Raw genomic sequence first — 26,971 nt, 5'->3', positions numbered from 1 at the left:
GCTTTTCAATTAAGTTAACACTTTGGATGATCAATACTGTACTGTATTGATGAACAGTTGAACAGGTGAACAGTTTGTTCACCTCGATTTTTTTCATTTAATTTGCACAGCAAATATGTCTCAAGGTAAAGAATATTATCTCCATTTGACAGATGAGGAAATAAACTGAGACCCTAAAGTAACACCCTTTTGTTTACAACACATACCCGGGATCTAGGATAGATTATATGTGACAAGCGTACAAAATGAGTGGTGTAGAGTTTTACAAGAGCTTTACATGCTCTATGTCGAATCTGAAATCTTTATGACGCAAACATGAATGCTGTAAACTCTTTGATTTTTTGAATCTGGGGGAGGTGGTTTAGAAGAAAGAACCACAGCCTTAAGAAACAATATTTTCTTTTTTTAAATCCTGAAATGCACCAAAGAATGACATGATTTGGTTTCTATGATCTATAAAATACCAAAAGACTATACCAAAGAAATCTTACGCTCAAGATGGTGTATGTTACATAACTACCGAAAGCCTGTAGCTAAAAGCTAAAATCAATCAGAATGGACCCAGAGATATCTCAAAGCGTGGCAAAGGGCACACTGATGAGCTTGAGGCAGAAGTGAAATCTTATTTCAGAACCTCCTGACCACGTTAGCAAAAGGTTCTGAATTTAAATGGAACCATTTCCTCTTGTAACAAAAAACCAGTCTGTCATGGTTTTAGGTAGCTTATAACTCAATGAACAGGAAGTAGGTTGCTTAGATACATTAGTTCCAGATTATTTCAGGAAGTAGCAACATACAAAGTGCAGTTTGATTACAATGAACCTCTCTTCAGTTTTATGACTATTGTCTGAAAATGTCCACACTGTAAGAAAGACCCTTTGCTGTACTTTTTTTTTTTTTTCAGACATGAAGAACAAATCAAACTGTTCTGGAAATGATGTCATTTTAGTTGTTCTAAAATGAAATGTGCAGAAAGTTCTCCTGGAAGGCCTTTGGTTCAGAGAAACAGTTGATATAATCTATTATTCATCAGCAATTTCCAATTCATGTGTCATATAACAATGCCATTATATTAATGGAATCTAATATAATTTGTCAATTTCCAGGTTTACAGCCTCTCTATTCGTACAGTTTCCCACACCTATAACCTATGAGATTCTCTCTCAGTGAAGAAGAATCTCTAGCTTCTGGTTTTATAGCAAGGTGGTAGGGGAGTGTGGTTGAGAATCCTGGGCATTAATCCTGGTTGCACCATTTAGTAGCAATTTAGGCATGTTTGTCAACCTCTTTGAGCTCTAATGTTGTCATTTGAAAAATAGGGCTTGAATTAAGAATTAAATGATACAGTCTTCTGATTAAAGATGGCAGATTCCCCTCTTGAAACCACAGTAAAATTACGGGGAAGAGATTTCTTTTTTAAATGAAAGACATAATCCCACAAAGAGAATAGAAGACAAGAGCAACAAAATTCTGGAAACCAGTAAGCAAATGTGAGGTCACAGATCTCACTTGGGAAAGCTGAATCCTAAACGGGAGTTGGACAAAGCCCCAAAGCAACTCAATTTGCACACAGACCTCCCACAAAGGCCCAGGAGACAGAGGAGCTCTGGAAGTGGGAATGAAGGTAAGGCTGAAGCAGTGGTGTAAGAAATGGCCCAAAGAGTTGGAAGTGATGACACAGGTAAGAGTGGATATGATTTTGAGGGAGATCCCCAGGAGTCAGGAATGACCTAGACAAACTTTAGAGAATTCATAAAAGCCCAGGCTACGCAAGTGGAATAGAGTATGGGCCTCTGTAATTCACCACTGCCCTGCTCCAAACAGAACCAGCCTCCAAAGGAGCCGCAGGACTGAGCTGGAATCTCCCCACTCCTCCCTGCTCTCCCAGCCTTACTCCAGAGATGGAGAATGGAGGCTCCCAGCTACACCAAAGTAGCCCATCAGCCAAAGAATACGGGAGAGTTGTTATCATAGGCTGCTCTCTATTCAGAATAAAGGTATTTTAATTAGCAATTGTAGAAAGAAACCTCCGTCCCACTCTCTGTATGAACTACAAGCACAGGAAGTGTATATAAAGTATAACAGCACAAAAACAGAAACATAGAGCAATGGAACAGGACGGAAAGCCCAGAGATAAACCCACGCACATATGGTCACCTTATCTTTGATAAAGGAGGCAAGAATATATGATGGAGAAAAGACAGCCTCTTCAATAAGTGGTGCTGGGACAGCTACATGTAAAAGAATGAAATTACAACACTCCCTAACACCATACACAAAAATAAACTCAAAATGGATTAAAGACCTAAACGTAAGACCAGACACTATAAAACTCTTAGAGGAAAACATAGGCAGAACACTCTATGACATAAATCACAGCAAGACCCTTTTTGACCCACCTCCTAAAGAAATGGAAATAAAAACAAAAATAAACAAATGGGACCTAATGAAACTTAAAAGCTTTTGCACAGCAAAGGAAACCATAAACAAGATGAAAAGACAACCCTCAGAATGGGAGAAAGTATTTGCAAATGAAGCAACTGACAAAGGATTAATCTCCAAAATTTGCAAGCAGCTCATGCAGCTCAATATCAAAAAAACAAACAACCCAATCCAAAAATGGGCAGAAAACCTAAACAGACATTTCTCCAAAGAAGATATACAGATTGCCAACAAACACATGAAAGGATGCTCAACATCACTAATCCTTAGAGAAATACAAATCAAAACTGCAATGAGGGATCACCTCACACCGGTCAGAATGGCCATCATCAAAAAATCTACAAACAATAAATGCTGGAGAGGGTGTGGAGAAAAGGGAGCCCTCTTGCACTGTTGGTGGGAATGTAAATTGATACAGCCACTATGGAGAACAGTATGGAGGTTCCTTAAAAACCTAAAAATAGAACTACCATACGACCCAGCAATCCCACTACTGGGCATATACCCTGAGAAAACCGTAATTCAAAAAGAGTCATGTACCACAATGTTCACTGCAGCTCTATTTACAATAGCCAGGACATGGAAGCAACCTAAGTGTCCATCGACAGATGAATGGATAAAGAAGATGTGGCACATATATACAATGGAATATTACCCAGCCATGAAAAGAAATGAAATTGAATTATTTATAGTAAGGTGGATGGACCTGGAGACTGTCATACCGAGTGAAGTAAGTCAGAAAGAGAAAAACAAATACCATATGCTAAGACATCTATATGGAATCCAAAAAAAAAAAAAAAAGGTTCTGAAGAACCTAGGGGCAGGACAGGAATAAAGATGCAGACATAGAGAATGGACTTTAGGACACGGGGAGGGGTAAGGGTAAGCTGGGATGAAGTGAGAGAGTGGCATGGACATATACACACTACCAAATGTAAAACAGATAGCTAGTGGGAAGCAGCCGCATAGCACAGGGAGATCAACTCGGTGCTTTGTGACCACCTAGAGGGGTGGGATAGGGAGTGTGGAAGGGAGACGCAAGAGGGAGGGGATATGGGGATATATGTATATGTATAGCTGATTCACTTTGTTATACAGCAGAAACTAACACACCATTGTAAAGCAATTATACTCCAATAAAGATGTTAAAAAAAAAAAGTATAATGAAGTTTACATGTATCATAGGTTGTGACATGTGTTGTACCCATAATATATTAACAGAGCATTGATGTCAGAGGCAGTTCTTTGATTTTGTAAAGTAGCAATGATACTATTTATTTTTAAAGGGTTAAAATTCCCTTGTAATTATCTTATAGGGTTATTATGAGGATTAAATAAGAATGTGCTGGAGGGTACTAGTAGAGTACCTAATGTGTGTATCATAGGGGTATAGTGAAGGTTTAGTTGAAATAGAAAAAAAAACAGCCCGCAAGCTTTCTCCCCACTAGATCTCAGGATGCCTCTAGCTTTGATGATTACATTGACTATGACTATACCACTCGACTGCAGAGATATACATTTCAACTTCATACCTACAGAAAGGTAGCAGATTTAATTAATGAATAAAACAAAACAAATGGGCACCCAAAGAGAATATGCCACCTTCCTGGGTTCAAGATGAGAAGAAAACTCCCCAAAATTACTGCAAACCTAACAGCTGAGAAGGCAGTTTTAAAGGCACGTGCCTGGAACACTTAGTTTTTAAAAATCAGGTTTGCACAGGACACCGAGGAGGATTTGAGAACACACTCTGGTCTTACCATCAGAATAGGAGCAATGGAAGAGAAAAAAATAAAGAGAACATGATGAACACGATGTTAGCTGCAGGAAGAGCGCTAAGTCTTTAGAAGAAAAGATGAGATCTTAGATGACAGACCGGACAGACATAAGGGGAGAGGAGATTGTGAGGTCAAGGGCAGCACGGTGTATAAGGAAAAGAGATGTGCCAGCTCCTGACTACTACTCTGAAAATGGGCATCACAAAAGTGGGAGACACTGGTTATTCCTAGTTTAGAGGGGGTGACTGGGATCTAAGGAAATCCAACTGAGGAAGAGAGGCAAAACCACAGAGAACACAATGCAATGACTCCCCCATGGGGATCCCAGGCCCAGAAAACAATGAGAGATGTGATTTATATATATATATTTTTTAATTATTATTTATTTATATTTATTTATTTATTTATTTTTGGCTGTGTTGGGTCTTCGTTTCTGTGTGAGGGCTTTCTCTAGTTGCGGCAAGTGGGGGCCACTCTTCATCGCGGTGCGCGGGCCTCTCACTATCGCGGCCTCTCTTGTTGCGGAGCACAGGCTCCAGACGCGCAGGCTCAGTAGTTGTGGCTCACGGGCCCAGTTGCTCCGCGACATGTGGGATCTTCCCAAACCAGGGCTCGAACCCGTGTCCCCTGCATCGGCAGGCAGATTCTCAACCACTGCGCCACCAGGGAAGCCCGAGAGATGTGATTTATAAACTGCAGATGAAGATCTTGAGCAAGAGGACTTGGAACGGCTGTGCCAAGAGGGGTCTGAACGTCTGGACAGATTCAAAGGTGAGGGGTGAGGAAGACCAGGAAGAGGAAAAACATTTCTGGGTAAATTTTAAAGGGACAAAGATTTTTTTCCCCCCAACAACAGTGGCCTGGGAGATAAATGAAATTAGGGCTGTAAAGAAGCAAACAGGCATCCCAAAGGGGGGCCAGGCAGGATGGTAGTAAGCCAGAACTTGATGTTGGTCTGATGGGAGAATATTTCCTGGGTGGAATTAGCCAACTCAGAGGTGGTGGTGGTCAAGATGCACTAGAACAATAGATACTTTAGTAAACAGAAGCCTCACTGATTCTATCTCTTTCACAATGATGGGCCCCACGCAACAGAATCTATCTCTTTTCTTTTTGTTCTTTTTTTTTTTTACACAACAGAATCTAGAAGAGTATTTTAGAAAAAAAAAATCTGAGTCAGAAAGCAAAGGAGAAGTAAAAATGGCACGCTGATTCAGCAAGCAGGGCCATGAAGGAAGAAAGGAGTCTTTCACAGAAAGAAGAAAGGTTAAGCAGAAACGTAAGTGAGTCTTTCCTGAAGGAGGCAGATGTGAACCACTAGAGGCGGATCCAATTACTGCCCCCCCCCCCCACCAAAACCTAGCAGAAAGCAGTGCTACTCGACCCCTGGAATATTCAAAACCTGAGGAAAAACAAATCTCATGGAGCAGGTGGCATTGGTATTAGCCTTCACCAGCTCATTAGGACAGAAGCTTCAGAATCCTCGACAGCAGGTTTGGTTCATGAATCTGCAGAGGGTGTTTTTCCAGATGAGTAAACTGGGGAGGAGAGATGCAGCTTCCTCCAGGCTAAGCACGTCTATGCCAAGAGGCAGTGGAGATGCAAAAGGAGGCCCAGGACTGAAAATGTCTGCTCTTGAGAACTGGAACCTCTGGCAGAGGTTCAGTCCACACCCAACGCAGTACATCAGGGAGGCCTACGCTTTCATCTCAAAGTGAAGATGCAAATCAAGAAGCTTTTGAATAGAAATGAAAAGCACTTTAAGTAGGACCAGGTTGATTTTCCTCCACCCAGACTGGGAGGTAGATTCTTGCCACTGGGTTTAAATTCATGGTCACAGACTCCAAACAACTGCTATAGGCTGACTGGCATCTTTTTAAGAAAAGCCAAGAAGATTTTTTACCATCAACCCTCTTTTACTTGCTATTACTGAGTCTGTGCTATAGCCTTGGGAGACCATTCTCCATGGGTCTCCCCCATTTCTGTGTGGCTTGTGAACAGGGGCATAGGCTGTTTCTACTCTGGATTGTCTATCTTTTCAAGGATGTTGGATGAACAGCCTGGAAGGTTAGAGATAGTGTCTCAGAAGGAAGGGCCTGGTTTGTTCACTGTCCAGTATAATCATGTCTCTTTCTGGAGCAAAGGGCCATCAAGTTTGCTTCTAGCCCATCATAAAAGATTCAGGTTTCCTACGTTCAGGGTTCCCAGCTGTGAAGCAAATCCAATGTGTATGCATCTATCTGAGCCCCTCTGCTTCACTTCCATAGGCGGGGGAAGTGGGAATTATGCAAACAGGAAGCTCTAAACTGGGACTGAATCCTAAACTGGGATTAGAGGAAGCCAAAAGTTACTTGCTGTGCCATGAGTAATAAAGTCATTTGTCTCTGACCCAGGAATCTCATGTCTTCTACCAGCAACCATGAAACTGTAGTGTAAAAACCTCAGACTTCTTTCAGTTCTTGACGGGGTCTTTGGCAAAATTAAATAAGATCCTGGGAACAAAATTTTGCCTGGGACAACTGTCCAGGGGCTAGGAATTCGTTCCTTTTTTTACATGTCAAGGGTGTGGCGCTAAGGACTTGAGACTATTATGGGTCCATTTACTCTTTGTTCATTTACATTTCACTAAAAAGTAAAGCACACAAGAGACATGCTGTTGAACAAATTCAACTTTCTTGGAGCTGAAACAGCCATATTTGTTACAGTAGAAAACAGCCCAGTCTGCAGATGGTGAACAGAACCATCTCTCCCCAGCACCCAGCATCAAGTACCTCATTTTTCTAAGACGGAACAAAACAAGAAATCAGAATGATCAAAGGAGGCCATTAAGTACTTTGGTTTTTAACTCAAAAGGTCAAGGAAATTTAAGTTTGGATGTTAATTGTTCTAGATTTTAACATCTTTGGATTATGACTTACAAAGGGATTTGAATTTGTTGGTATTTTAATTGTTTGAATATCATTATTATGTTGACATTTTATCTCATTGCAGAACCTCTGAAAAGCTGCACTGGACAATGTGGCTAGAAATCATTTTGGATGAGAAACGGCATAGGGATTGAGTTTTAGCTTCTGGCAAATTTTAGTCCTCTGGAGGCAGGGAGCAAACCATCATTCCCCATGAGACAGGCCCCCTGGGTCCAAACTAAAACTCTAGTACTTAGAAACGTCCTGTAACTGCTGTTCAAAGCATTTATGAGATCTCCTTGAACACACTGTGACTAATATAATGCTTAACTCATAAGCGTCATCTGTCTTTCTCAGCTAACTCTTGAAGCCTTACAAACAAACCATGCAAAGTATGGCTTTTATCTCCAACTATTTCCATTGAGCAAGCACATCTGATCCTAAGGAAAACTGCAGGAGGACCTGGTTGCACCCAGCTCATGCCATGTTTTTACGGTTCCCAACACTTGAAAAAAAAAAAAAAATCTGCAGATGTGACAGAAGATATCCAAGCTCCAAATCCCTAGGAAGCCGTGTTGGCTCATTCCCCTGGTCAGTATCTACAGGACAGGGGAGGGTGGTGATTTCTCTATCATGCTTCAGTCACACTAAGCTTATTTTTAGGCTTCCAGAGGAAGCTCATTTTCCAAATCTCTGGGGCAGATGTTCGAGTGACCAAAGGAGAACCAGATGGCCATCAGAGGCCAGTGCTGGGAATGAATAACCATTCAGAAAAAGGGAATGGGAACAACAATAAATCAGCCTAAAGTAGCAAGAAGCCTGTGAGTTGACTGCAGAAATTAAAACACAAATCTCCTGCTACGCTAGACTCACTGCTTTCCAACAAAGAGACTAACTCAGGACTGAAGAAGAAAACAGTAAAACTGAAAAGTAAAACTGCCCCCCCTCCCCCCTGCAGCATGCTCTGGTCCATGCAGAGCGTCAGATGCAGCTGGGGGAGAAGCAGTAGCTGATGTCAACTGAGGTGCTCAGGCTGTGGCTTCGCAAATGAAATAATACTGTCCTTGTTCTATCTGAGCCCATTTCCCGTTTTCTCCCATTTATCATCCCCAAACAATGTGAACAGGCTTAACACACTTTGTTGGTGATTACTTGGATGATTTTTATGCATACAAATTAAGTAGATCCCTTGGTCCTTCAGAAAGGTGAGGCAAAGAAATCACCTTTAAGGGTACAGAAATGTAATCAGTCATTGGCCCACATCTGCCCCTCCTGTGGTGCGTTCGTATGTGTCACCCTCCCAAGGAGAGGACAGTATCCTCAAGGGACTCTCAGTTCATCAAAAATAACAGGAGACGCAGAGGCAAGAAGGAGAATCTGCGTATGTCCCTCCTTGGTATCAATTTCAAATTGGGCAAGGCAAGTCCAGACATTCTCTACAAAGCAGGGAGCTCTCACTCTCGCCATGTTCCCATGACCTAGTGAGCAGACTGGGGTTTGGAGTTCTTCTTTGGGTTTGTGGGCTGGCTAGTGAAGGCAGACCCTTGGGTCATTTCTCAGCAGGAGCTGGCTGTCTGCTCGCCTTGGACACATCTCTGGGAGCAGCAGGCCTGTGGTATGCTTAGTCCTAAATTCTAGAATGATAAAATCGAAGTTGTGTGTACATATGTAGGAAAACCGCAAGACACACAAAATGTAGACGTGGGAGCGCTATCAAAAAAAAAAAGAAAGGCATGCAAAAGACCTAAGAAGTAAACAGGAAGATTGGCAGGAAAGAAAATAAGAGATGAACTATCTGAGGTGCCCTAATACAGCCGCTGAGTCAAATCCAATTCAGCAATAATGGTAAACAGGTCAGATTTTTCCAGCACCTTTTTTCTATGCAAACATTTTAAGGAAGTTTTACATGATACTAAGGCTTATTGCAATAGAAAAAGACTGTTTTAACTGGACATGCCATTTAGGCAGATTTTAGATAAACAGTAACTGGTGGTCATGTTGAGGACATCGTGGTGAAGTTTTGGTTTGCTGCTAAGTTCCAGGCAGTACCCTAAGGCCATCTGCTGCCTTTTCCAGCTCAACACAAGCTGTACTCTGAGTTCTTTATTTTCCAAGAGTGGCGTTGAGTTCACGCTGATTTGCTGGTGTATGTTTCTAAGGGCATGTACTTCTTGAAGAATTGGACTGGAAAGCTGAGATGTGTTCTGTGGAGCCCACAGGGGAAGTAGTAATAGGGGAGGTGGTCCCAGGCTCATACATGATCTCGCACAGCAGGGGTCGGAAAACTGCTGCCTGTGGGCCAGATCTGGCCCCATACCTGTCGCTGTAAAGTTTTACTGGAACAGTCATGCCTATCAGTTTGCTTATTGCGTATGACTGCTTTTGCACTGCAAAGGCAGAGGTAAATGGTTGCAACGGAGACTGTTTGGCCAGCAAAGCCTGAAATATTTATGATCTGGCTTTTACAACTGCCGACCTCTCATCTACAGGAATAACTCATACCCTAGCTCTATCCATCGCCCCACCTCCATCCCTATCCAAAATCATTGGGAACAAGCTGAAGAATTTTAAGAAACATAACTTTATGAGTTGAAGGGAAAGTACTGACAAGTAGAGACATTTTAAGGAAGCTACTACCGGAGACAAGGCTTACTGTTCTACCACAGCATTTCCTCTAAAAACATCTGTGTCATCCAGGCTTTTGTGATTTCATCTTTAGGTTTCATTTAGAAATGATCCTGATAAGAAACTCATTTGAAGGCTTCCCTGGTGGTGCAGTGGTTAAGAATCCCCCTGCCAATGCAGGGGACATGGGTTCGATCCCTGGTCCAGGAAGATCCCACATGCCGCGGAACAACTAAGCCTGTGTGCCACAACTACTGAGCCTGCGCTCTAGAGCCCATGAGCCACAAATACTGAGCCTGCATGCTACAAGTACTGAAGCCCGTGCACCTAGAGCCCGTGCTCCGTAACAAGAGAAGCCACCGCAATGAGAAGCCCGCGCACCGCAACGAAGAGTAGCCTCCTCTCACCACAACTAGAGAAAGCCCGTGTGCAGCAGCGAAGACCCAGTGCAGCCAAAAATAAATAAATTAATGGAAAAAAAATGCACATACTTTGCTAAGTGTCATAGGGTTATTGGCCACCATTTGCCCTGATTTAATCACATTGCTTTGTTAACAAACATACTTACTGCTTAGAAGAGATGGAAAGGGTTTTGTGTGTTTTTTGGTCTTTGTTGTTGTTGTTGGTGGTGGTGGTGGTGGTGGGAAAAGGGGAGAAAATGGCTTGGAGAAGAAGAAAGGAGAGGTTTCTGGGGAGGATGCAACCTCTTAGGGGAGAGGGGAGAGAATGGGTGCCTCAGTGGGGGGTTTAGAACAGTATGAGGATACTGGGCTCCAGGAAACCTGGGGAGAGAGCGTCCAACAAGTAAGGAGGAGCAGATGACAAGAGGCTGGAGGGTTCAAAGGTAAACAAAGTCCCACTCAAAATACTGCTTTAGGATCAGTCCTGCCTTCAGAAAAAAACGGGGGTTGGGGGAGCAGGAAACTTACTCCTTGGTGGTAACCCAGGAGCCCTGCTTGCAGAATCCAGCTCTCCAGGCAGCCGGCTGGCCTGCTCCCTTCCTCCACTGACGTGTCAGACTGCTTCCTGCCTTTCCACCCTCTGGGCCCCTCTCCTTCAGTCCAGGCTCTGCTGACTTCTCCGTGGAGCTATAGCAAACACCTCCACCTCCATCTGCCTTTCTTCAGCCCAGCTCTTCCTCTACCTCACTGCTTGAGGAACCTTAAACCAAAAACTCTGACCCTGTAACTCAACTTTAAAATCATCAATGAGGGGCTTCCCTGGTGGCGCAGTGGTTGAGAATCTGCCTGCTAATGCAGGGGACACGGGTTCGAGCCCTGGTCTGGGAAGATCCCACATGCCACGGAGTGGCTGGGCCCGTGAGCCACAGCTACTGAGCCTGCGCGTCTGGAGCCTGTGCCCTGCAACGGGAGGGGCCGCGATGGTGAAAGGCCCGCGCACCGCGATGAAGAGCGGTCCCCGCACCGCAATGAAGAGTGGCCCCCGCTTGCCGCAACTGGAGAAAGCCCTTGCACGAACCGAAGACCCAACACAGCCAAAAATAAATAAATAAATAAATAAAGTAGCTATAAAACGCAGCTTTAGAAAAAAAAAAAATCATCAATGAGTATATAGCTTGTAAAATAAGTCATAGTTTTTTAGTGTGGAACTAAAAGCATGGGCTGGACATTTGCACTTCATTGACTATTTGTTGATCCTTGAACAAGCCTTAAAATTTCCTATTTGTGGACCACTGTACGTGTTATTTTTCCACTCCAGGGTGTCACCCACTCCTGTGGGTGTTCCTGTGGAAATCCTATGGAATAGTCAAACATCACCCCATCTACTGAGCCCTCCCTGATCCCTGGATGGAATGAGACATCCCTCCTCTAGGTCAATACAGCATATGGCTCCTATAGATGGCTATGTCAAAGCTGGCTACAGTCCAGTGTTGGCTGGTACTACGACTTGGTTGTGGACACCTGCAAGGCCACATTACCAGCTTCTGAGATTGTGTCTGGTGTCAGTGGGGTGACTGTTAGGAAGAATTAGAGATGTCCGCTTTGGGAGCTGAAGAGGGGGTGTGTGGTGCCACGCAGGCTACCTATTTGCCACCGCTAGCTTAAAAGATAATTCCACAAATATTTATTAAGTAAATATGTTTGTTTCTAGGGGAAATAAATTTGAATATCAGCTTTACCAACAAATTTTTGAAAACATCTACTCCTTTATAAATCAGGAGGCGTCTTTCTGATTTTTAAGGTTTTTTTTTACACATCTTTACTGGAGTATAATTGCTTTACAATGTTGTGTTAGCTTCTGCTGTACAACAACGTGAATCAGCTATATGTATACGTGTATCCCCATATCCCCTCCCTCTTAGGCCTCCCTCCCACCATCCCTATGCCATCCCTCTAGGTGGTCACAAAGCACCGAGCTGATCTCCCTGTGCCATGCAGCAGCTTCCCACTAGCTATTTTACATTTGGTAGTTTATATATGTCAGTGCTACTCTTTCACTACCTCCCAGCCTCCCGTGTCCTCAAGTCCCTTCTCTACGTCTGCTTCTTTATTCCTGCTCTGCCAGTAGGTCCATCAGTACCATTTTTCCAGATTCTATATATATGCGTTAGCATACGGTATTTGTTTTTCTCTTTCTGACTTACTTCACTCTGTATGACAGACTCTAGGTTCTAAAATGTGAGAAACAGACAAATGGAATTGGCAATGAGAGAAAGCAGAGATGACAGAAAGCCGGAGGGATTAGAAAAGTCTCTGAGGAATGAGGGGCTTCAGAATTTCGAGAGTCAGGAATAGAAGGAAGGATATCCCAAGTTAAGAAGTTAAGAAGTTAAGAAGAGGAAGAACCAGAAGGGAGAGGCATGGATTTATTTTTTCTGCAAACATCATTCACTGAGCTAAATCAGTACTTATGTAAAAAGCTAGGCAAGCAAAAGCAAGCAAACAAAAAGCTAGGCAAGCAAACACAGTTACAATAGGGGGTGGGTGAGGAGAATTCTATTCATTTTAAATAGCTCTACTTCTTTGAGAAATTCCTGCCCTGGATTCCAGAAGGGAACTTCTGATCTCTCATATTTTGCTGTGTTTTTATTTCCAGGCTCTATACTACCATGTTGCATACAATGTGGTGAAAAACAAAAAACAAAAAACAAAAAAAAAACAAACCAAAACCCCTTCAAATCTTCCACTTCTCATGAAGTCTTCAAGTCAGGTGTGCTTTTTTCTAGCATACATTGCCTATTTGTCTAATTCACCTATGCACTGTCAAAGTGATTTTCCTAAAAAACAAAACAAAACCCCAGCACAATAACTGGAATTGAAACTAAGTGGAGATATCCTGTTTCTCTTAAGAGAGTGAGACTCTGTGTATCAGCACCATCTCCATGTAAAGTCTCCAAAGACACATACATCTCAAGGATTTCTGTTACCTTAAAGGCTTAGCAAAGCTCATAAATGAATAAGATATATTACCTAAGATACATGCTGCACAAATGAGTCCCAGAATCCTGATTTTTCCCCTGGGTAATTGCCATCATTTTGTCTATTTCAGTTCCATTTCTGCACTGCCACCTTCCTTCAATCTTAATATATTCTACTTTACATTTCGATGGGCAGACCATAGACTTCAACTCCCAGTGGACATATACAACTAAATTAATAAGGATGATATTTATAAGAGGAAAATTCATAACAAGGGGCAGGGCTAAAAGGCATCTTGTAATACTGTAATGGAATACCCAAAGACTGGAACCAACTTACCTGAAGTGATAAAGTCACTTCATGACCACTATGGTGTCAGTTTCATCAAAGAAGTTAATGTGGAGGCAAAGAAACTTTATTACGTGCCCTCGTAGTCCATATTTTATTTCCACTGAAATGTGAGGGAATTTTTCAAATCCAAAAATGATAATAAAGTTGACTGCATACTAAGGGGATTTCTTTAAACTGTATTTCCTACGGCTCCACGCTGTGATGTCAACCTTTATAGATCGGGCAGCCATCAGGCACTCCCAACACAGATTCATGATGTATAACTCTATGCTACTGTACTAATGTACACATACACCATAAAACACAAAACAATCTAAAATGAGATGAAAATCTATACAAGTTCTAATACTTTCTGCCCACACCGCAAGGGACTATCTGACTCCGCCCCAACCCTGCCCTGGGGTGTGCTCACCCTACTTTGGAGACCATGGCGCCGTGAGGCTGTAGATTACAATATTTGCTTTCCTATGCAAATCACTTGAGCTGTTTACTTCCTTGAGAACTGCAAACTGCTCAGATGAAAATGCAGCACAAAGCCAGGTAACGAGTTGGAACAGGCCCCAGAAAATGTGCCAGGGGAATAAGCTTACTTCAGACTTCAGCAGTTTTCTGGGTAATGCATCCAGGCCAAATAATTATTCTTACCTTATTTTCCCCCCACCTATTTAAATAATCACTTCATCTCCTTAAGTATGAAACCAAATCAAACAAAAAACCACCCCCGAATTTAAATCTTATTTTCTTAGACCAACGAGCCTTGCAGACTTGTCTGTCTTATCTCGCTCTGGCAGTTCCACGTACCGCCACGAGCTTCACGCAGCCTCTCTGACGTGGCCTGAGTTACCTAAAGAGTTGCTTAAGGAACATCTAAATGCACTGAGGTCTACTTGGGGAAGTCTAAGATGCTGAGGGGAAGGAGAGGGTAGTTCACAGCTTGGGACAGTGGAGAGAGGAATATACAACCCGGGGGAATTACGGATCAGTACGAGTTCCTGCCTGCTTTGGGTTGGTGGTGGGAATAATACAGCTTCTGCAATAACCACACCAGTCTATATACCAGGAACTGATGTCTGCGAAGGCAACGACAGCCAAGGTGTGCAAGCAAGTCTGTGTTCACAAAGGATGCAGAACGGGCTCGGGGGGTCTCTGCTTCCAAGTTTCCCACAAGCAGCACAACCACCATAGCTTCCCTCCCCGTGCCCCAGACTGCAGGAAGGAGGAAGGCAGTTGGGGGCCTAAAAGCTCCTCTTATCTCAAAGCCATGCACAGATTGGTCCCTGGGCTCCATCCAGCTCCCAGCCAGGAGACTCTTAGGAGCCCTGACACTTTGGGTCATGTCTGGAAATTGCCATATGGCTAACAAAGGTGTGTGGTCGAATGGGCTGCTTTCTACAGCGGCCACCATCTTTCAAAGGTTTGCTTTTTAAAATCTGGGTGAGCATCAGAATCACCTGGGAAGCTTCTGAGACTAGACCCCACTCAGATCTGCCAAATAGGCTTCCCGGCGTGGAACCTGGGGATCGGACGATCCGCCTAAACCGCACCCTCCCTGTGCGTTTTAACATACACGAGAGCATGGAGCTACCTGCGTACATTCACGCGTCTGCTACACACAGCTCTTGCCCTCACGTGTTTGAAATGCGTTCACCTTTTCCTTCCAGGCCCTTTTGCTTTTCCCTCGTCGCTGCCTTGGCTATAACATGACTTGTCCAGGGGAACAAGTTTGCTCTCAGCAGAGCTCAGCGATCTTCTCTCTCACCGAGGATTTCCAGCCTATAAAACAGCAAGTATGGAGCAGCGAACCCCCCAAGGTTCCTGGTGGCTCTGACACTGTATATGACTATGTACCAGAACCTGCATCTTGAGACTCGAGGTTCCATGCTGTCCTCCCTGGGCCTTCTTGGCTAGTCTTTTCACTGACATTCCACCGACTACTTCACCAGCTCCCTGGGGATAGTCAATCCTTTGTTGTGGTTGATTTGTTAAAAGTTCCCTTTTCTAAATTCCCTTTCTAGCTGCTAGCAGCTCTGGAAGCTTAACCAAACAGAAAATAAGAAATCTACTCATTTGTTAATGAGGTGGTTCCACTAATGTCCTATTTTAAGGAAAGGGACACTGTTCTCCCAGTGCTATACTTGGAATGCTTGGAAAAATGATCTTGTATACACTGATATTTGTATACCAGATGGAAACTCCCAAAAGGGAGAGACAGATACAAACAATAAATGCCTACTATGTGCCATGCCTATTTAAAATTCGTGGTGTGCTGGGCAAGACGGGCAAGTCAATGGAAGGTAACTAAGCCTTATGATGAGGGGCATGCAGGAACATTAAGGAATGAGAGAGGGAACATCAACCGTCCACCTTTCTGCCCACCTGTCCAACCATCCATCCATAATACATATTGAGAGCCGACTGTGAGCAGACCTGACAGGAGCCCTGTCCCCATGGATCCTCTCCTCATGGGGAGGATGACATTAAGCAAGCAGTCATATGTATAAATATGTCTTTACAGTCTGTGTTAAGGGTCATGAAGGAAAATACAGTATGTATTACAGGCATGAAGGATATGCGTGTCCAGGAAGACTTCCTGGAGGAGGTGAGTCCTAAAGTTAGATAAGTAGAAAGTGGAAGCCCAGGGAGAAGGAAGGACTGTTCCTGACCCAGGAGCAGATGGAGGACGTCTCTAAGCAGTGGCTGCCCCCGCCCTGTGCTCAGAGGGACCCTGAGATGCAGCAGCAGAGCCACCTGTGCCCATATGAGCAGCCTGTCCTAACACCCTCCCCTCGAGGCTTTAGTAAAGAACATCTGCTCCCCTTACAAAAAGCTCGGGGAGTCCTGAGCCAGTGTCTCTCTGCATTAATAGTTTTACTCTGTGAAGACCTGATTTTTCAGTCAGACACTAGGACCTTCCTGTTTTAACACTAATCGCAAGTTTACACTCTTGGTGCTCTCTGTTCCTTGCATTAGCCTCTAAGTTCGATTCACCAGAAAAATCTAGCTAAGGCCCCAAACAACAGACAATCCCACACTCTGACTTCACCAGCAATGGCACCCTCAGACACTTCACTGCAAGCCCTCAGTGCCCAGGCTCTTTTGGAAGCACTTAAGAGCCAACACTTTATCACGTATTCAATCCAAATAAAACACAAGAGAGGGGCTTCCCTGGTGGCGCAGTGGTTGAGAATCTGCCTGCCAATGCAGGGGACACAGGTTCGAGCCCTGGTCTGGGAAGATCCCACATGCCGCAGAGCAACTAGGCCCGTGAGCCACAACTACTGAGCCTGCGCGTCTGGAGCCTGTGCTCCGCAACAAGAGAGACCACGATAGCGAGAGGCCCGCGCACCGCGATAAAGAGTGGCCCCCACTTGCCACAACTAGAGAAAAGCCCTACGCACAGAAACGAAGACCCAACACAGCCATAAATAAATAATAAATAAATAAATAAATAAATAAATAGAATACCATGGCCAAAAATTAGGAAAAAAAAAAAACCACAAGACAGCCTCTCCTTTCTCTCCGCATATAGACGAACATCTACCCCCAGGATGCTGCCTTTTCCAAAAGACTGTGACTCAGGTTCTCACACCTCAGGGTTAAGCCATCAGCAAACGAAGAATCAAACACCAACATCAGACTTACAGAATCATAAGATCCAGTTTGGCTCTTCTTTCCTCCTTTTGAGAGGTGAAGTCCTTTATTCCTTCTTAAACCCTAATAACCCCAAAGTTCTCCAAGATTTTCCAAACCGGTGATTCCAAAAATGTTAGAACTGATTCCCTTGATGCCAAAGGAAGCCGGATACAGGTCTGCTGATTGATGTGCTAAACAAAATCTTCCCAGCTGAGCTTTGACAATTGCAGATTTGGCAACAACAATCATTACTTCCATTTTTGTTTTGTTTTTGTTAAATACATAAAAAGGGAAAGACAGGTTCCTAATCACTTAAGAGGTATCACCCATTCCACATCCTGTTATATTAAAATTCTTCTTCCTCTCTTCATTTTAAAAAGAGCCACTCCCTCAGAAGGCCAGATATATTTTTTTTCCTTAAAAACCTCATTTAAAAAAAAAAAAAGATGAACTAGATGCAAACTATTATATATAGGATAGATAAACAACAAGGTCCTACTGTATAGCACAGGGAACTGTATTCAATATCCTGTGATAAACCATAATGGAAAAGAATATGAAAAAAAAATGCATAGCTGAGTCACTTTGCTGTACAGCAGAAATTAACACATTGTAAATCAACTATACTTCAATAGTTAATTTAAAAATAAAAAAAGATGAACTATAATTATTTACACTTGAGAAAGGATACTCACTTTTTTCAATAGCTAATAATAATGCATGTGCCACTCATTTTATTGGAGAGCTCTAAAGTTCTCAAATGTTAGCCTTAGTCCAAATCACCGGGAAGGCTTATTAAAAAAATTTTTTTAGATGCCACCTCGGAGTTTCTGATTTAGCAGGTCTGGGGTGGGACCTGAGGATTTTTATTTCTAACAAATTTCCAGGTGATTCTGACACTGCTGGTCTGGGGAACTTTGAGAACCACTGTTCTACAGATACATTTATGATTGAGAAATATGTACTGAGTATGTATTGAATACAAGGTACTTCATTGGATACTGGGGGTCCAACGAGGTATACCTGACTTCAAAAGTTTATAAATGTAAGTATTTTCTTTCTTCTCCCAAAAAGATATGTAGCAACAAATAAATAGAAAACAGCAGATGCTAAATGCCAGGTGAGCAGTGATTAGCAGATTTGGGAGAGCGCCAGGGAGGGCTGTGTGCGCGCACATGCATGGTGTGTGTGTGTGTGTGTGTGTCTGTGTCTGTGTGTTTAGGGCTGCCAGGAGCATATACAAGAGGCAAGGCAGCACAGGCAGGCTGGAGCCAATGGCTCCACGTTAAGGAGTTGTGATTGTAACTTCACTGTGATTGAGACCCACTGAAGGACTTTAAATGAAGTGACATGGTCAGATTCTCACTTAAAAATTGTCACTGCAGAGCAGAAGACAAAGTGGAGAAGAAAGCCTTGAGAAAGAATGGCCAATCGGGCGGATCGGGACCGCAGTCGGTATGGGGGAGGGGACTAGACTCAGCTACTTCTGAGACCAGGCTGGCAGTCTTTAAGATGGGGATGTCTGTGGGAGGGGGAGGGAGGGGGAGGGAGGGGGAGGGCCCTCCCTCTGAAGCCAGACCCCCCTGAGATGGATGACAATCACGCACATGCCTGTGGGATTTCCCTGTCCCATCCTTGCTCCCTTTTTCTTGCCTCTGCGCCTCACACTTGATGTTCACCACATGCTTCTATTCTAAGCACGGCCCGAGCTTTTCGAAAGGAAAACCTCATGGCTGTGTCCTGTAGCCATGAAGAGATAACTCACAAGGGTGCTCATGGCAGATCTTGAGCGTTTGTATTACTTTTGCTCCACCTAAGTGCTTGCAGTATCCACGACTTAACAGGTGCAAGAAGAGTCAAAGTCAGAGTGGAACTCGGCTGCAGGTTTAATCAGTATCATCTGGGAAGTAAAAGGCTTTGTGACTTCGCTGATTAAAACAGTACCAGGTTTCTTTCGTTTCAGTGGTTCGATAGTGTTTAAAAATTATAAAACAAAGAGTCTTGGATTGTAAACGTAGAACTGAAACATTTCTTTTTCTCAGTAGTTCAGCACCTCTGGAAGGCCCAGCAGGGCAGACCCTGGGCAGATTGTGAAGGTGGGAAAATGTCGTGTGCCCACTTCCTGGCTCTGCAGGGCTCTGGCTCACACCCGGGTCGTCTGGCTTGAAACCAGAGCTCAAGAGAATGGCTGACAGATGGTGGGCGTTCAGGCAAGGGTGACGAGCCAGGGAGGAAGCCCGGTGTCCCCTCTTCCATGATGCTTTGTGAGGGGGTGCAGTGGAAGGTGAAGTGGGGCAAGGTGGTGTCCGGGGCACAAAGAAGGCAGAACTAACTGTCAAAGCAGGATGAGTGCTGGTTTCTCCACCAACGACAGTGGATTTGGGATTTGCGTACGAGAGCTGGGGGTGACGTGACGGAGAAACCCAGAAGTACGGCCCTGAAACGTGTGTACTTGTGGGGGACGATTGCTCAGAGTCATTTGTTTCTCCTTAAAGGCAACCTAAAATTTCCCAAATAAAGTGTGTGATGACGGAATGCACTGAAATTCCTTTGGCAAAATTGCAATAATAAGCATACACAACAATATGTGATTAATTGGTAAACTTTTTAAAGATAATGTTATCGGTGATGATGGGACCCAGGCACTGCTGGAAGTGTAAATTAGTAAATAAGCACTTCTCCTGCTACAAGATATCTAAGCAAATAAGAAAATGAAAAATGTGCACAGAGCTACATGGACAAACATGTTCTGTACAGAATTCTTTATAATTTTAAAAATTAAGTATACATGTGACTGATGTAAATGGAATTTCTGGTAGAAAATTAGTAAAATAAATTACGGCATATCCATGTTATAAAATATTAGCCGTTACAAATCATGTTTCAGAAGACCCTTTAATGACATGGGGAAACGTTCAGGATCATATCATTAAGACCATAGCAAGTTTCACAAGTATGTTAATATAAGGTCAATTAAAAATATATATGTGCTTAAGAAAAAAAAGTCAGGTAGAAAGGCATAGCAAAATGTTAAAGACGGCTCTCTTTGAACAGTAGGATTGTGGGTGATTTGTATTGTCTTTTGCGGGTTTTTTGGGGTCAAAAAACCCATTTATGTAGTGGAAACATTACTTTCGGAACCAGAACAACTCATTTAACTTATAGTTTAAATTATAATACATTTATAAAAAACATGATAAATTTATAAAACTATAGTAAGTTTAAATTATAATTTAAATAAAAACATGTAACATGTAACACATTTAATAAATGTAATGGCCCATTTATTAGAGCAGTATTTCGTGTAAGCAAATTCCTAGACAAATAATTCCTTGGATTTCTTTTTTGCAAGAGATTATGAATTATGAGATTAAAAAATATACGCGGACTTTAATAAGCTCTCTACAGACTACTGTGCCACATGACTGGCTCCGGGCTTTGTCAGAGGAGGTGCAGGTATGTTGCAGAGTTTTCCTCTCTTTAAATCCTGAGCTTACTTAGCTCTCCATTGAACACTGGCTGAGCTGGGCAGGGCACAGTTGCCAAGCAGGGGGATCTGTTCAGCAGGGGCGAGCTCTCCAGACTGTGGGCACGTGAGGGGAGAAGTTGTGGGCTGGAGCCGGGCTGGAGAGCCACGTCTGGTTAGAAAGGTGGGAACAGCGGAGTCGGGCTGGAGTTGGGAGGTCTGCTGGCTGGACTGCCACACGCTCCATTCCCCTTCTGTACAGAGGGTGACCGCTGCACCAACGAGAGCGGCGAGGGCAGGGGAGGGCACGGGGAGGAAGGGTGGGCAGGCTCAGAAAGATCGTGGCCTTAAAGGACGGGTGGACAATAGCGGGAGAAGAGACACGTGACGCTCAGCCTGTTCCAGGCTTATCCATGGAGCGTCTCTGTAGGTCATTCCTATAGGGGCGGGAACGTGGATATTGCCCCATCAGCCCTCTGAGGCTGCCATGATACAGTCAGCTACGAGCCAGGGCTGTAACTGTAATGTTTATGGTGGATAAACCTAGTTAGATTTTGTTGTCGTTTTTTCATTAGTTTTCAGTGAATGCTTGTCCCGTTGTTCGTTTCTAAATTTATTAGTTATTTATAACTCAGCGCCAGATGTACTGGCTACGTTCTAGGGATTCACTGGGAACTCAAGCCAGTCATCGCATTCCCACATCTCATGGAGTTCACAGTTGGACGAGAGAAACAGATTTGAATCAAATAATCACAAATCTAAATGTAACAAGCAGTTCAGGGGAAAGCCATATGGTCTTGGTATGAGAGCTAAGAGATTTAATATAGATTGGATATATTCTGGAAGCTTCTCTGAGGAAGTAACACTAAAGGATCCAAAAGATGAATTGGAGACACAGAGAGATCAAACGTATGGACACCAAGGGGGAAGGGTGGGGTGGGATGAATTGGGAGATTGGGATTGATATATATACACTATTGATACTATGTATAAAATAGATGACTAATGAGAACCTACTGTGTAGCACAGGGAACTCTACTCAACACTCTGTAGTGACTTAAATGGGAAGGAAATCCAAAAAAAGAGGGGTTATATGTATACGTATAGCTGATTCATTTTGCTGCACAGCAGAAACTAACACAACACTGTAAATCCACTATACTGCAATAAAAATTTTTTAAAAACCCAAAAAACAAAAATGAATTGGAGTCAGTCAGGCAAAGAGGATTCCAGAGAGACAGAACAGCATTTGCAAAGGTCCTATGGCAGAAAAATGTACGGTCATCGTGAAGGACTGCAGGAAGGGCAGTGAGCTTGGCGTGAGGTGAGGCCCAAGAAGTGGGCAGAGGTCAGTCAGGGAGACAGTGGAGGTCATGACCATTAGTGTGGTCTCTATCCTTACTAAAAGTAAAATTAAGGGAAAAAGTAAGGAAAAAGTGGCTACTGAATGGTGTCATAATACAAAGAGGCGGGAATAATCACGCAGTTGTCTTTAAACTGTTTACTTTAACCCCATCCATTCAGCTCTGATTGACCTGCTTTACAGGTTAGTCTTCTGAGAAAGCTTTCCTTTGAGGGAAAAGCTGTTGGAACAGTGTTTGAAATCAACAATGGGCCTGTACAGGACCTCTGGGAAAATTACAAAAAGTACCACTTCTTCAACATGTTTTCCTTCTTTTACTGGAAAATTGTCTTAACATACTGATTTTCTTAGAGCAAAACTCTTTACTGCCATCTTCCAGAAAACTGTCCGCATAAACATAAAAGCCTATGATGTTTACGATGTAAATGGTGCTCCCTTAGATGTGGCACCTTTGTGCAGTCCACAACCTGCACCACCATACTCAGTGGCCCTGGAATTCCCGTGATCATAAAGAAAGGGGAAAAGTAACTTTTTCTTCCTTAAATTCAAATAGCATATCATGTAAATGGGAAAAGTGATTTTCTTTTTTGTCTTCTAAGGCAGAGGTCCCCAACCCTTTGGGCACCAGGGACTGGTTTCGTGGAAGACAATTTTTCCTCGGACGGGGTCGGGGTGGGTTGGTTCAGGCGGTAACGCGAGCGATGGGGAGCGGCAGGTGAAGCTTCGCTCCCTTGCCCGCCGCTCACCTCCTGCTGTGCGGCCCGAGTTCCTAACAGGTCGCGGACTAGTACCGGAGTTTGGGGAACCCTGTTCTAAGGCCTAATTATAAAGCAAGACTAATTTCCCAATGCTTACCCATGCTGACTAGGTTCAGTGCTGATGGGAAGGAGTAAGGGCTCCAAATGGCAGAAAGAAAGCACTCTCCCCAGGGCTGGTTGGATGGGGAACAGTGGCTAACAAGGTTTTACACTAAAAATGACAAATCTACCAGATCTGGGATACAAAGAGGAGACCATAGAGCCGCAATGCAACCACAGTTAACCACAAGCCCTCCCGACTCTGTGCCAGACCACGCCGGGGAGCAGCCCACAAGGGCGTGAGGCATCACAGGCTGGGTAAGGAAGCGCTACGAGCCGTGGGAAAGTCCTGATTTCATGAAAACTGGGAGACACATCTATACAACTTCACCTGAATGGGTTCTGTGTTATTTTAACATTCCACTTTCAACCAGACATCTCTCAGTCTAAGTTTAAATTCACAAACGATAGTTTTCAAACACTATATCAAGAAGTAGCAATAAAATCCTTGTATATATTATTAGACTTCTTAGAAATTGATATACGCACTGAACTCAATACCCAATTGCTCTTGTATTTCCAGTGTCAATTCCAGTGTCAATTTTTTTTTTTTTTCTTAAATAAAAAGTATTACCCTCACAGATTTTTCTGGATGATTCTGACAAAAAAATAAAAAGATGCACTCTGGTCCTCTCCCATCCTGGTCTCGACCATACTATCTCAAGCTTTTATCTCTGATCCTGGCACCCATGTCCTCGGGAAAACATCGTCCCAGCAGAGTAGCCCGGGAAAGCACAGGCACACTTACTGCTCCCTGGACGGAAGATGATCCAGTTCCTTCGTCCTCGTCCCCGTCCGGCTCCTGGTCTTCGTTGTCGGTCCAAGAGGACACGTCCTCTACCGAACTGGTCAGATCAGGCAAACTCTTAGATGTTAGCCTGAGGAGGTCCTCTGCAGAGCTTTCCTATGGGGACACAATGAAAGGCCCACGAGTTACCCCATGATGTCAAGGTCAAGGTCAAGGAAAACCTAGCTAAGTCAACCGTGGGTGGTCACATGCTCCCAATCCAAAGACTATGTGGAGTGCAGGTTCCACATTTCCAGGGGTGCAAGGTTACCTCAAATGTCAGGAGTATGGACCCAATTCAAACCCAGACCATTTTTTTTCTTGATGAATCTGTGTTTCTTAGGTGAATGTTTCCATGGGCAATCTAAACTCCCTGAACTTAAGATCCTTTGATGCCCTCCCCTGTCTTACTTTCAGGATATAGTTTAAACTCCCTCATTGGCAGGCTAACATCAGAGATTTGGCCTCTGCCCAGCTCTCCAAACTCACCCCCCTCCATTCTCCCCTCCCTTCCATTCAAGCTGTACTGACTTTCAAACAAGCCGGGCTCCCCCCTGCCCTGTTGCCTTTTCCACCAGCAGCTCCCCTGCCTAGACCACCCTTCCTCTCATGACTAAGGCCTCTCTGGGCAAAGCTTGAGCATCATCTCCTGCAAGCCTTCCTGGATCACCTCTGGAGGCATTTGCCTCTCCTTTCCCCTCTAATGTCCTCTACTGTTTATCGCCTCGCTGTGTGTGTCTAACTTACTCATCTATCTCCCCTGCTTGTCTGAGAGTTCCCCAAACCATGTCTATTCAGTGCAGTGTCCCCAGGCCTAGCTCAGAGCTCAAACATCCACCATATCCTCCTCTCCCTCATTGCTCATCTCACAGGCCCATGGTCATTAGAAAGAGATTAGATTGTTTAGTGAATCACAATGTCAAAGTGGAGACTGATAATGTCTCTGCAACGAAAGCAGCCCTTGAACAACTTTTAAAGGTCAACAAAAACACATGGAATCAGACTCCATTAAGATTAGACTCCAAAGGGGGCTTCATGAACACAGCCCTTCCTTCCTACACACAAATAAGGTCAGAATGGGTTGAGGGATGCAGGCGAGATCAGTGAGACCATGTGACAATCCCAAGGACAAATGAGGCACACACAGGAGCCAAGAGCTCTCCTGGGAAATGACACAGCACGTGAGGCCAGGGACCGGGGCTGCAGGGCTGATCTGAGGCCAGAAAAAAGGAGCAATGTGTCCCCTCCTCTTTCCCCCATACCAGCAATTTCTACAAGGAAGGAAACACGTGGAGAGTTTTGATCATCATATTCCTTGGGGGTTGACAGAAAAGAGAATAACAAAAAATACCCATCTTATACATGGGACGTTATAAACTACTACTGAGTTGGCATCTGGTGACAATGTCGTTTGTTACTAGTTTGATGCAGTTTCCACCTTCAAGGTACCTGAAGCTCATTCATTTTAGATCAGTAATTTGTGAACACCATACTTTTAGACCTTGCCTGAGGAAGGGAAAAAGAGTTATTAATGAGAAAATGAGTTGAGTCCTCTTCTGTGATGTCAATTCTGCTCAGCTATTAATAGGAAGCTTTAAAAAAGTGAAAGTCCCTTGGGGGCTTCCCTGGTGGCGCAGTGGTTGAGAATCTGCCTGCCAATGCAGGGGACACGGGTGCGAGCCCTGGTCTGGGAGGATCCCATGTGCCGCGGAGCAACCAGGCCCGTGAACCACAATTACTGAGCCTGCGCGTCTGGAGCCTGTGCTCCGCAACAAGAGAGGCCGTGATAATGAGAGGCCCGCGCACCGCGATGAAGAGTGGCCCACGCTTGCTGCAAACAGAGAAAGCCCTCGCACAGAAACAAAGACCCAACACAGCCATAAGTTAAAAAAAAAAAAAAAAAAAGTGAAAGTCCCAACTGCTGTGTAAATTTCACAATAGCCACAGGATGGAATACTCCGCCGCCATAAAAAATGCTGCTCTAGAAATTTATTTCCTGATGTGGAAAGAGTTCTTATAGTATGTTACTTACCGAAAAAGCAGGTTAAAAATAATATGTAAGAACCGTATTAATAACAGATGTAATAATAAACTGGATACAATACTGTGTGATAACCATAAAGGAGCACATTTCTCCAAGCGTTCACTGTGACCAACTACATTGTTCAGAACCCTTTATAGTTCATTGAATCTTCCGAACATCCCGTGAAGCAGTTATTGATTCTCATTGTACAAGTCAGACTTCAAGGGATGTAGTAACTTGCTCAAGATACACAGCTTTCAAAGGGCTGTGCTGGCACCTGAATCCTGGTGGGACTGCCTCCAGATGCACTGTCTCCTTGTGTTTGATTCCATTTAAAAGAAAACATGCGTGTATTTGCACACACATATGCGTTCCTGTCTGGAAGGACACACCAGTTAGTGGATAGTTACTGTTGGCGGTGTCACAAACATTTTATCTTCTTTTTCTTCTCTATATTTTTTCTGGGCTTTCTACATTAGATATAATGAATACATATTTCTTGTTAATAAAAACCAACAGTGAAACAAAAAAGAGAGAGAGCACGAGAGAAAGCTGTACTGCTATGCACGTACTTCTAGGAATATCAGAACGAACTTGGATATTCTGAGTTTATTCATTCAACAAAAACTTCCTAAGCTCCTCTGTATACACAAATGACATATTTGTGTGGAAACATGAGACACCCTCTCCAGAAGAAAGTAACTGCTATATCTCCAAAACAATGCCTTAAAGTTTTGTGACAAGGTGACGATTATCTGCAATAATGAATTTAGATTTTTTATTACTCCTTATATTCAGTTAAGTCAAAAGTTCTTTTTCTTTTCTCCCTCTCTTCAAATATAAAGGCAGAAACAAAGCTTGTGGATGACTTGGTCTTGTGGGATGAAGAAGAGGAACAGATGCCCAGAGGTGCCTAAAGACTGACTTCTTTTTTCTCCTCCATGGATGAGCACCTTGGATGGTGTAGATTAAGTTCGGGAACAAACAGCAGGCAGCTGCCGTAACAGCGTACTGCCTAGCTGTAAATGGAGCAAATGGGAAGGAGTGAAAGGAGTCGCAACTCTGAGGACTGGGTCAGCCTTAGGGCCACAGCTCAGGACAGCCGGCCAAGAGTCAACAGATTGAAAAGCAGAATGGACGCCTGTTCCTCAGCTCTGGATGCTGCTCAGCCCTACAAAGACCCCAGCAAGTGTCCCTAAATGTCCAAGCCTCTGGCAGGAACACATTACCTTTTTCTAATACCATTGGCTCTGGTGTCCTTTATATCTTATGCGACTAAGGGGCAGCATGAAACTCTGAAGTCCAATGAACCCAGGATGAAACTTGCTTCTGTCACCCACTGCTTGTGTGACCTCTGGGC

General features: G+C 43.7%; 1 protein-coding gene across 4 annotated transcripts in view; it reads right to left on the bottom strand.

Moving 5' to 3' along the window:
- PDZD2 (PDZ domain containing 2) overlaps positions 1–26,971 on the bottom strand; it is a 373,142-nt gene that overhangs the window by 56,977 nt on the left and 289,194 nt on the right. For all 4 annotated transcript variants that reach the window (XM_036846552.1, XM_036846553.1, XM_036846554.1 and 1 more), the window contains one exon: positions 23,550–23,705. In XM_036846552.1, the coding sequence (XP_036702447.1) occupies positions 23,550–23,705 (156 nt within the window). The remainder of the gene's footprint in view (positions 1–23,549; positions 23,706–26,971) is intronic.

Source organism: Balaenoptera musculus, chromosome 3 (assembly GCF_009873245.2).
Source record: "Balaenoptera musculus isolate JJ_BM4_2016_0621 chromosome 3, mBalMus1.pri.v3, whole genome shotgun sequence".
NCBI classification, from domain to species: domain Eukaryota; kingdom Metazoa; phylum Chordata; class Mammalia; order Artiodactyla; family Balaenopteridae; genus Balaenoptera; species Balaenoptera musculus.
This window is presented reverse-complemented; position numbering and strand designations above follow the sequence as displayed.